The 12,107-nt window shown below is 42.5% G+C and overlaps 1 protein-coding gene across 10 annotated transcripts in view; it reads right to left on the minus strand.

Annotated features, from left to right (window-relative positions):
- ptprfb (protein tyrosine phosphatase receptor type Fb) overlaps positions 1 to 12,107 on the minus strand; it is a 167,921-nt gene that overhangs the window by 6,397 nt on the left and 149,417 nt on the right. For all 10 annotated transcript variants that reach the window (XM_080034566.1, XM_080034565.1, XM_080034573.1 and 7 more), the window contains 5 exons: positions 8,195 to 8,314; positions 7,272 to 7,426; positions 5,891 to 6,176; positions 4,348 to 4,526; positions 24 to 150 (listed from right to left, as the gene is read on the minus strand). In XM_080034566.1, the coding sequence (XP_079890692.1) occupies positions 24 to 150; positions 4,348 to 4,526; positions 5,891 to 6,176; positions 7,272 to 7,426; positions 8,195 to 8,314 (867 nt within the window). The remainder of the gene's footprint in view (positions 1 to 23; positions 151 to 4,347; positions 4,527 to 5,890; positions 6,177 to 7,271; positions 7,427 to 8,194; positions 8,315 to 12,107) is intronic.

Below are 12,107 nucleotides of genomic sequence, written 5' to 3' on the forward strand. Positions count from 1 at the left end.
TAGAAAGAGAGTTTGTGTATTACCCGTCCCATCTCTCGTAGCTTGGTGAGCATGACGACAATGGTGGAGTTGTGTTCCCACAGCATCCTCCAGAAGTCCTCTGTGGTCTCTGCCAGTGGGCCCTGTGTGGCCAGGTAGGCCTTCTGCTGTCTGAAGACATAACAGCACACAGAGGGAGGCCCGGGTTAAACACTACACATCATAATTAAGACTTTATGGTGCGTTTACAGCCGGCATTATAAAGCAAATCCCAAAGCAATAACAAGAAAAAGGATTTAATGATAAAGGAATGCGGTTAGAATTTTAAGCAAAGGCTGTTAACCCAACCTAAAACCCCAAAGGATATAACGGGCAAGATGTAAGATATGCAACATCTCAAACGGCTTAAATACATTCGGACACAAATGTATTCAAATAAGAGTCAAAGGTTGAAGAGCTGTTTTATGACTATTACATTTGTTCAATAAAAAGAACACATACCATTTGATTAACACACACACACACGCACACACATATTTACACCCTGATAATTACTATTGTGATTTAATTTGTATGTATAATTATAAGAGGCTTTGTCCATATTGTTTGATCAGATCCATACCAATAAAGCTTATAAAAATTTAATTTAATTGGTGGACATTTATATTTGACACAGCTTGAGTAGCATGACTAGTAGGAATAGGAATCATATCCCATAAGAGCATGCTGTATGTAAGGTCCCGTTGTCCTTGTACTGTTTGTACTAATGCCAACAAGACAAATTCCAACCCATTTAATGAACACAGCACAAATAATCCTTGGCAACTATCACCATCACTGAGTTGTTCAAGCCTGAATAGATTCTGTAATGCTTCCTCCTTCCTCTCTGTAACACAGCACAGAATGGGCGAGAGAGATAGGGAGCCCTTGATATGCTCACTAAACTAGAGATGAGCTCATCCTCTGAGGTGCTAGAGCTGTGCTGGTGTAGTACGTGACTTTGGTCCGGCCCAGCAGTACCTTTGTCATCCATAGGGTGGCAGCAGTGCACTGATCAACAGAGTGAGGGGGGGAAGCAGTGGAATCCAACACAAAACACACACGCATGATGGCGCACGCACGCACACGCTCACATGTTTGCAGCAAATGCAAGCTTTCATACAGGTGTACACATGTGTGCGTGCAGTGGTTTTCACATGTAGTTTCAGACACGCCACTACACACACTCAGTCACACGCTGAGCCACGGCTCAACAACTAATGAAGGTGCTGCAGGCGAGGCACTAATGTGGAACCCGGAGATTAGAATGTGCTCTGGGCCTCGCTCGCACAAATAAAAGAAACGACAAATTGGGGGAGCGAGAGGAGAGGAGAGGAGAGGAGAGGAGAGGAGAGGAGAGGAGAGGAGAGGAGAGGAGGGGAGAGGAGAGGAGATGAGAGGAGAGGAGAGGAGAGGAGAGGAGAGGAGAGGAGAGGAGAGGAGAGGAGAGGAGAGGAGAGGAGAGGAGAGGAGAGGAGAGGAGAGGAGAGCAGAGGAGAGGGCACACGAGGAGGGTGAGGAGGCAAGTAAGTGAGGAATCAAATTAAAAAGATGAAAAACGGGTCGAAGGAGGAATGCAAAGTAAAGAGGAATACACAAAGAAGAGGGAGAAATGTGGAGAGGGAAATGTGCGGAGATGAAAAGAGTGAGCAAAGCCGTGTCCAGCTGGACAATTAGAGGGAGCAAGTGAGAGGAGAGAGAGAGAGAAAGAGAGACAGAGAGAGAGAGAGAGAGTGACAGAGAGGAGAGAGAGAGGAAAGGAGAGGAGAAAAATAAGAAGGAAAGGGAGACGAGGATGTAGGAAAGGGGAATGAAAGCACAGAGGAGCAGGCAAGGGAAGGGGTTGGGTTGTAGGACTCAACAGGGGATGAATGCTAAATTTCAAATTGATAGGGTGGACCCCTCTAACCTCCCCATAAAACAGCCCCTAGCCAAAACAAAAACAATCCTAACCATATCACACAATAAAGACTTCTCAGCACACAGGGTCCTGATGAGTGCGCTGCCAAACAGCACAAAGCACTCTCCGCATCATCCCACATGACTGCAGAGCTGGAGGACATAGTGTTTCATTTCAACCTCATTACAATGCTAAAAAACTCCAGCCCGCATCCGAGCATATCCAGGGCCCGTGCCCCTGATAGCATAGCTTGAATCAATGGTTCGCCTCTCATTAGCTTAGCATATTATTGGCTTTTCTGGAAGGCGCTGGGGGTGAAGGGCACTGGAGGCCCGTCTTTAGTTTTTATTTATGCCGCGGCTTTAAAAGCGGTTTAATCATACAGTGCCACTGGTGCACACAACAGGTCCCCACCCGGGTGTGTCTGTGTCTCTGCCATGGTGTTATGGAAAATGAAGATGGCGGGTGAGAACGGAGAGAGAGACAGACATAGAAAGGGGGTAAAGAGGAAATGGAGGAGAGGAAAAACACAGACGGAAAACACTTCATTACAATACTCCCTCCTGCTGCAATCACACTATTTACACAGAAACAATGAAAGGTCGGCCTCTGCAGAGAGTACCTTCTCATTAACAACAGGAATGGAGGAAGAAGAGGGAGTTAGAGGGGACGGGGGGGCGGAGGTGTTGTCTCTGTCACAGCCCGATACCAAGCAGAACCCCATATGGACTGAATGGCATTTCAGCATAGCTAAATCCATTCCCCCTCGCTGTACAAGAGTCTGTTCTCTCTGCCTCTGCCCAGACTTATATAGATATAAAACAGAGCTCTGCCTTTTCATCTTCCTCCCTCTAGGAAGCAATCTGGACTCACAGAGCACGCGAGGACAAGCAGCGGCTTCCATATGAAAGCGCTAGTGGCTCAGCGGACGAGAGCCACATTGACAGAGCCGGGAGTGTAATTCTTGCAACTGGATACTGCCCACTGCGGACTCATCTTCCGTCCCCTCCCATACATTTTAATCTAGTCCACTGTGAATATCTTCTGTGCTTCTTACACACCTGTGACAATCCCTCTGATGCCGGGGAAAAAACCTGCAGACCTGTCACATTCAGTGCAGTCCTGGAACGTATTAGGATGGTGATGCAATTTTTGTTGAGTTTGCTATAGTATATACTTTGGGACACTGAATATGAAATAAAGGAATGATAAAGTTGACATAACAAAACCTAATTTAAAAAGTTTACATTTTTATGAAATAGTCTTGTTTTTCCTCTGATGATTGTAACAGCTAACGAGACCATCAGCGAAAAACAACGCAATTTTTATATAATTATTATTTTTATATATTATTATGACCCCTCAGAATCACGTGATTGCTGTACTCAATCAAAGTTTACTTTTCTTCACCATTGTCATATTACCATTATCATTAGTCACATATCTGACGGTCTTTCACTCGCTTCATAAACAAATGCACGCAACGCCGGCACGTGCTGGCGAAGACCTTTAGGACATCAGGCACTGGTGTTGTGGATCGCTAGATTCAACATAAACTAAAAGTTGTTTGTTGTCACTTTAAGTCACTGAATTTAATATTTGGTTGCGGGTCCTGCTCAAACAATGTCTGCCTGAAGTCTATGAGTCATTAACATCAGCAGACACTTGGTGTGATCCCCAGAGGCTCTGCCAGGCCTGTACGTCAACCATCACTTCTTGCCTTCAGTCTGGTCCGGCCCGCTCAGTTGGATTGATAGGTGACTCACTGTGTGGCTATAAAAAAAGATAGCTGGTGGCTTTGTATGCATGTTTACTGTTCCTTGTTCCTAAAATTGAGGGATTATGTATAGAAAGAGGGCTACAAGTCCTTTGCTGTTACCAGAAAATTGACATTTACAGCCTCAAACCACCTTAACGGATAAGGCTGGTCTTATTCTATCCTTTTCTTATTTTCAAAGGATCCCATAAAAAGACCCATCGCACAACACATTCATCTTCATCTTACAGACTAGTATTTTCTGTTTATCCACAACCTGATATATCTGATCCCTCTGTGCCATAGAGCTCCATTGCTGCTCCAAAACTATTAAAAACACATCAATGAGCCACACTGTTGCAATGGGCGACATATTCCTTCATTACCATGAACAGGCACTGTAGCTCATTTTAATGCAATGCCAAATACACTGTTCTGCTGCATTACATACTCACAGGATCACCAAATGTATATTAATCTGTCAAGTGAAAATAGTCTCCAGCAAAGCTTTTGATTCCTGTTAGAGTAACATTTGATTATATAAAAAATATGTATATAAATAATATAAAATATAGAGCAATGCAGGCTTGTCCTAAAAGCTCAAAGTCAGCCCATTTCCCTCCCAGTGATTGTATTAAGCGGACATCTTGAAAGTAGAAGTCTTTCTGCTGACCTGTAGCCGTCAATGCAGCTGGCGTTGATGTAGTCAGAGCCCTCCACTCCACGGATGGGCTGCAGGCAGACGCGCGTGGACTCAAAAGGCATGATGTTTACCAGACGGTTCTTGAACTTGTTGCAGGGCAAGTTAGCGCTGATGAAGCGTGACGTGTGGGCTTTGGAGTTGGCCAGTCTCTGTTTAATAAAGGAGGAAGGAAAGAAAGAAAGGCAGGCAGGGAGAGACACAGACAGAGAAAATATGAGCGACCTTTAACCTGAAGTAAACAAACTAGGAAGTCTGAAGCGCTCCCTTGTCATGTCTCTATATAGACTTAAGGTTTCCTGTCAAGATGAATAAGAAATGCTTCTGGTAGATATAGCTCAAGTGCATTGGACTTGTCTACCGTAGAGTCCTGGAGCTTTGAGGGGTTGTAGGCGTGACAAGCTTAGGGCTGGCCGTGGACAGAGCACAGATGGACAGCACAGGAGTGCGTATGGATAGGCCATGGTACTCTGGGATAATGTGTGTGTGTGTGTGTGTGTGTGTGTGTGTGTGTGTGTGTGTGTGTGTGTGTGTGTGTGTGTGTGTGTGTGTGTGTGTCTGTGTGTTGTGGCCAGACTGTGTGGGCATGGAGGCTGTGGCCCCCACATACGCCGCAATCATTCTCTCACTCTTTCCCCTCTCCATCGTTGGCAGGAGTGTAGGTGCTATTATCACTTCAAACAGAATGGATCATGGTCATAAGAGGGCTAATGGCTGAGCAACGGTGGGAGGAAAGTGTGTAATAACATCACAGTGGATGGCTATTGACAGAAGGTGTGCGTGTGATTGCGAGTCACCTTGAACACAAGCTGCGTGTGTCTCTGTGCAAGTGTCAGTCATTTTGTAATTCACCATGTGTAGGTGTTGATGGATTTGTGTGTGTGTGTGTGTGTGTGTGTGTGTGTGTGTGTGTGTGTGTGTGTGTGTGTGTGTGTGTGTGTTTGTTTACTTTGGCCCATTTGTCCCTAATGCTACTATGCCACTGTTGCTGCTGGGATGTCTCAGCATCAACGTCCCACAGACAAATGTCTTTGCATCAGCTCAATTGGTGAATACATTATTTCAAACAAGCTTAAACCTCTATGTGATCAAACCGGCACAATGGAAAATAGTCAGAATTTGTAACTGCAGTGATTGCATATCAGGTCGGATTGAGAAACTCTGTAATCCGAAAAAACTGTTCTGAAATTCCTTTTGTTAAGTTATTGCTTCATTATGTCGTACAGGAGTCTACGGAAGAGTAGTAGGGCCAAAAATAGGAGGAAGTTTTTTATACATTTTGTTTATTTTTTAATTTTTATTATGCACTTCGAGAATAAAGTCGAAATTTCCAGAATAAAGACAACATACAATATTGAGAGAGAAGAAAAAAAAAACTTTCCCGTCTCACTTTTTTTCCCCTCAATATTGTATTTCTTCTTTATTCTCGAAGTGCATAATACAAAAAAAAAATCATTTATTTCAGTGGTAAATGGCATATACTTAGTTGTCTGAGGTGTGTGTTTATATCAGTCACCTTGAACTCCAGCTCCATGGCAGTGACTGTCTCGCCGGCCGGTGGCTGGGTGAGTTTCTGGATGTGGGCGTACAGGTTGCGTGCGGGCACCTCCGTGTTTCCACAGGTGGCGGCCTCCAGCAGAGCCTCGTGGATGAAGATGTACTGGTCCTCTGTCTGCACCATGTAGTTCCTCTGGGCGCGCATGCACGTCACGTGGCCGTAGATGTCCACAGACTTCTCATGCTTCATGCGCTCCAGCATGGCATCGATCACAATGAAGCAGCCAGTCCTGCCAACGCCAGCACTGATGGAGAGAGACAGAGAGAGAGAGAAAGAGAGAGAGAGAGAGAGAGAGAGAGAGAGAGAGAGAGAGAGAGAGAAAGAGAAGAAAGTGGTGATTAACTTTATAATTCACTTTATAATAGATAAGATCGACTTGTAGTACAAACGCATTGATAAACATCTAAATAATCAAAACTAACTTTAAAATGTATGTACTACTGTATGTAACTTCGGCTGTGCCAGAGAAGTAGACCTTTTCTAAGATACAGTATATCCTCATGTCAAACTTTCCTCAGGAAAATTGTAGTTAGAAATCTGCTTTAAAAGTTACTGTTTCACTGTTGTTGTTTACAGCAGCGGGGCTGACGGTTTTGAGTATTTATCATATCGTTATAATAGTATTTATCATACCAGGTACAAGATGAGTTAAAGTTTTCACATGAGTGTGTATTTAATTCCTCTAACCTTTATTCTCGTTGGCTGTGTATACACTTGTCGCGATAAACACACTATATGTTTGTTTATCAAAAGGCAATTTAACTTTATATAAGGTCACATTTGCCTGAGTGTTAATCTAAATGGGGTCCAAAAAGGCTCCGGAAATCAAACATTGAGATGTGCAAGGTACATTGAGAACAGTCAGGGAATGTAAAGTTTTCCACTCCTATTATGTTCCCTCTCCGTGCTTGCCAGCAGAAAACTAGACATCGTGCCTTCCAGGTTAGTAGATTTACTCCCTCTAGCACAAAGAGCTAGAGACCATAATGAAATTGTTGCTGCAGATTGTGCACAACGTTTGAGATTGTGCTGGCACCCGGAGAGGCTCTTCCACTGGCCAGAACATTCACAGTACACAGACATATTGAGCCTATTTCACGGGGAAGAAAAAAGGTGTTGACCCCAAACACAGGATTTCAACATCTCCGTTGCAACATCTCCGTAGCATACCTGGCACTAATCTTTTGATGAAAGAACACATTCTCAGTTTATCAATACCTTTTCACCAATGTGGGGAAACAAGCCATGACAAATAAATGATTGAATAAATAATTGTGATGGTGAAAGATAGCATTAACTTCACTGTGCACAAACTGAGCTCGTTCCAACCAACACCCACCTGCAGTGGACCACCATGGGCCCTGCGTCTGAAGGGTTGCAGGCTTTTACCCGCCGTAGGAAAGCCAGGATGGGGGTGGGATACTCTGGCACCCCATGGTCCGGCCAGGCCATGAACTGGAACTGTCTCACCTCTCTCTTCTCACTGGAGCCATTCTGCAGGACAATCAGACAAGTCAGCAAAGTAGGAAGGTGTCACTTCTAACTTTGTGGTACAACTTGGCATAGCAAACCCTAATTAGCTGGGGTTTGCAAACTTTTCTTCTTCTTTTTTTTTAAGAAAAAACTTGTCATGCTGGGAACAATGTTTTGAACAGGTTAAGGTCACGTTGTTTTAATGAACATAAATGTAGCTATTTTAAGCAAAGGTCTCGAGTCAACTGTCTTTGAAAGCAGCAGCACGTTCTCTACTGCATAGCTGTGATCATTCTGCAAGTGAAGGTGTAGATAATGTGTATCATTATGGAATTGAAATCGGAAATGGTTCCTTGGCATTGTGACCATTCCTGATTGAAACGGAGTAACCGCTCCAGCTGGAGACTGGCATTTAATTAGGAATTATAATGATGTTAGACATTATAAGTAAGTGATGGGGGGGAGGGAGGGGACGGATAGAGGAGAAATATAGGACGAGACATCAGCCACATTATCATCGCACTGAAGTATATGAATCACAGTGGAAAAACTGAAATATGTTCTTCCCTTTAAGAGACAAATGGTGGATGTTGAAAACCAATTACAGTAGCGAGAGAGAAAAAAAATAAAAAGATTCCAGTGGTAATAGCACTTCATCTGACTTCAGAAAAATAAGAAAGATGTGAGTCTAGCGATGATGTACTGCAATTACGGGTCTGGGAATGCGTCATTTTGAGAGAATGTCTCGCTATATGGTTAACTGCAAATGGGAAAAGGTCAGAACTGTACCTTATAGAGAGCGAAAGTACGGACGCTGTAAGTGGCCAACTCCACAGTGTCCAGCATGGTGACCTGGATCATCCCGTAGGTCTCTGTTCCTCTCAATGGCCAGTACTGGTCACACTTCACCTGGTAGAGCCAAAGAGAAAGGGCACAATGTCAGGAGTGAACGGGCCCAAAACATCCACCACATGGCTAGAGAGTGTAGGATCACGCTGATTAACACAGAGGAAACATTAGAGAGGTCAGATCAAAGGCTTGTTGTCCACAGTCTAATTAAAAACTGAATACTCAGAGTCAGCTCCTGTATCTCCCTTAGAAAAAAAAGGAACACAAGTGGACTGAGCATGTGCATCCATGTGTGTCTGCATTTGAAGTGGGGCTTCAAAAAGGGCATTAAAAATCCATTTGTCTTTTATCAGGCTGTGATCATTTCCAATGAGCTAATTGTCAGGTGTATTCAGAAGCCTTTATAATGTATGCTTTAAGCTCATTTGTAATAATTGGGCGCTGCATTGTGGAGGGAGATGTGTCTGAAAAGCCTGTTTTTTCGCCTGTTGTGAAGGGACAGCAGGTTGGGCCACCTGGCTCCATATGCGCACAGAACAAACTTCACTAAAGACCATCCAAACACTGGCCATTTGTGGCTTTGCTTCATTTTGTGTATCAATAAAAATGACATACCGGCTTTTGCCTCAATTTGTACTTTACTCCCTCAATTTCCGAAGGCTAAATTTGCATTCACAATAGGACCTACATTTTTCTTCAAAGTCCTCTTCCTCACTTAAACATTTACAAGCGCCCTCATCAGATTAATTAAGGTAACCTTTGGCTGTGACTGGACCTTTGCCCTGGTGTCCCAACAGCAATAATAATGCGTCTGTTCTGGAAATGTTGGGCAAATAGGTCCTGCACTTCTCAAAAATTATTAAGACTCAAAAATAGGTCATGCAGTTGCATAATTATGCTTCATTTGACGTTTGTAACACATTACTTTGTGGTTGTTCACAAGGTCTGTGAGTTTTAAGAGGCGATGAGTCACTCACATCATTATATAAACACTCGGCACAACCTACAGATTGGTTTGGCTTTCGAGCCCGAAAAAATTTAAATCTTGTGATATGTGTGGGACAGGTTTTAATCCCTTACGATTTCCTCTATATACCATTTGTTCTTAACAAAAAAGGTAATTTACCTCATTTATCAGTCAAAGGCACTCTGAATATTAAACACATTTCACAGTATCTCTCCAAAATGATCTGCTCAGCACCCTTTTGTTTTACAAATAAAAAATAATGTCAGAATTGCTTGGACTTGGATTTGCTGCTGTTGATTTGGAAAGCATAAGAGGAAGAGACATGGCACGGGGTAAGCTAATCATATTGATACTGCAGTGCTGAGCTGACATTTGCAGGCACCTTGGCTGTCTCGGCGAGCTGGTACAAATCGACAAACAAAATGCGCTAACATTCACGCCGTCACATTTCACCTCCCCTGGTGACAACTCCCATTCAGAGAGGCAGAGGCAGACCTTGCAGGAGAAACTCAATTGAGTGATGGGGAACCACTTGCAACACAAACATATAGATTAGCAGTCACCACTGTAATGAATATCTCTGTGCAGCCGGAGGTTGGGTGGCATACTCTCCCTCTCAGACACACACACACACACACACACACACACACACACACACACTGATGCACAAACACACACACCACAGGATTCACCATTGTCTGCTGGTGCTTTGAACCCTGCTTCTCACATGTCATCCCCTGGCCTTTTGCAGAGGACACATAGCTCTTATCTATTCACAAACACACACACGCGCACACACGCACATGCACGCACACACACATGCGCGCACACACACACACACACACACACACACCCGACACGCAAGTGAGTTATACCCCTGGTCTCAATTCAAGTCCTGACCTTTCACGGTTCTACTAACTAGTAATGATAGCGCTAGAGGAAGCTGAAATTTTCCTGCCATAGGATGTCATCATATTTGTCAAGCTCCTGCTATGTTTGGCATAAGACATCAGTCTGGCTGAGTGGTGGGAGGTTGACTCACTCACCATATGTGTATGTCTGTGTATGTATGTGAGAGAGAAATAAACAAATAGAAGACATGGATTTATGTAAAGGAGAAAAAAATATAACAGGAATCCCTGAAAACGTAACAATGTGTCTAATCAGGAGTACAGCCAGCTCTATGTGATGTTTTATCTAATTCAATGTCCTATCATCATCAACTTGCAAACATTGTTTGTCTGATGCAGTTGGCAATCGTATTTTTCAGCACTTTCACACATATTAAATAAAGTTGTTTTTGAGACCAATGCCCAAGCAATGCAATCAATTAATTTAGCTGCTAATTGCCTCATATCGCATTAGAAAAATTCATTTAAATATTGCAAAACATATTTATATCACATACATACTGCTAATTGTCATTAAACTAAACATTTGCTCATCGGAGCGGCGGTTGTAATTTTGATTTATATACACCAGTGTTTAAAAATGAGGAAAATGTTTTTATTCAATTGATAACACAATAATAAATACAGTGTATGGAAAAGTATAAATGTCAGCAATGCAGAATAAAACCTCTACATGTTCGTTTTGGAGGTAAAGAGCGGAGTTAAAAAGTTTTAACCCTCTGATAATTTGAAAATTACACAGAACTGACTGCATCCCACCTTATTATGTTATTTTTAGTTAAGATTTTGAGTTACTATGACATAAGTAGGCAAAAAAAGTTTTCTCCACATCTCTCTCCATAGTGTTGGCAAGCCAACTGCTTCTCAAATGCGTGTAGGAAGAGGCGGGGACAGGCTGAGAGTTTGATGTCACTTTGAGTTCCTTGTGTTGTGGTGTTTCTGTTATTTTGTCCCTGTGTATTTATGTGTGGCTGTGACTCAGAGATCAAAGCATGAGAGCGTGGTTATCTGTCACAGAGCTCGGAAATTTCCACTTAGACACGCCATATATATATCTTTATATAAATAAATATATATATATATATATATTTGTCAGATTGTGTAAATCCTTGCTGCTATCGAGTGAACGCCGCATCAAACGTATTAGTGCAGCAGATATTTTTCAAGGTAGTAATAAATGAGCTCCGTTCTAAAGAGACACAATGTGCCCACAATTTGAGAAAAAGATCGATCCATTGATAGCTCAGAGTGAGAACAAATTATTCAACGTTTTGAAGGATGGTTAGAAAGAACAATTGCTTTTAAGAATCACTATAGAAACTAAACAGAGCTTAAGGCAGTGATCCCACCCACCAGAAAAACATACATAAGGCATTCCATAGGGTTTCGGAAATGAACTCTTTCATTTACAATCCCATTCATTGTTCTTCAGTTCTTAGTCTGGGGAATCTTTTTCATTAAGGCACTGTATGCATAGACTAATAAAGCTCCACATACTGGCAGCGCTCCATGCTGATTTATTTCCTCCAATGAATTCATGAGCATGATTTTGAGATTCTAATTAAATAAACCCATCTCAACTTTCAATCTCAAGTTGAGATGTGCTTCTTTTTGCTTTTTATGAGCTTGGAAGTTGTTTTTAGGAGCATGTGCTGTTGCTGGATGACAATCCTCTTAACTCCCAACTTCAGAGTTTCCATTGTAGTGCACTGGCTTTTGAGAGTCAAATTCAGAAAGTGCAAACAAGATGAGACAGTGTATGTCTACGAAACCGTGGCATGGTGTTGCAAAAATAAATATGTTGTAACTAAGTTCTGAGCTCTTTGGGCTGTTTCTAAATAATGAATGGAGTAGCATTTTCATTACTATAAAAATCTAAATGTATCTACACTGTACTGTTCATAATTAAGCTAAAAAAATCTTATTTTCAGTAGTAGTGTCATCATATGCAAAGTTGCCACAGTAACTCCACACG

This window comes from Ammodytes marinus (genome assembly GCF_949987685.1).
Source record: "Ammodytes marinus genome assembly, chromosome: 9".
Taxonomy (NCBI): Eukaryota; Metazoa; Chordata; class Actinopteri; order Uranoscopiformes; family Ammodytidae; genus Ammodytes; species Ammodytes marinus.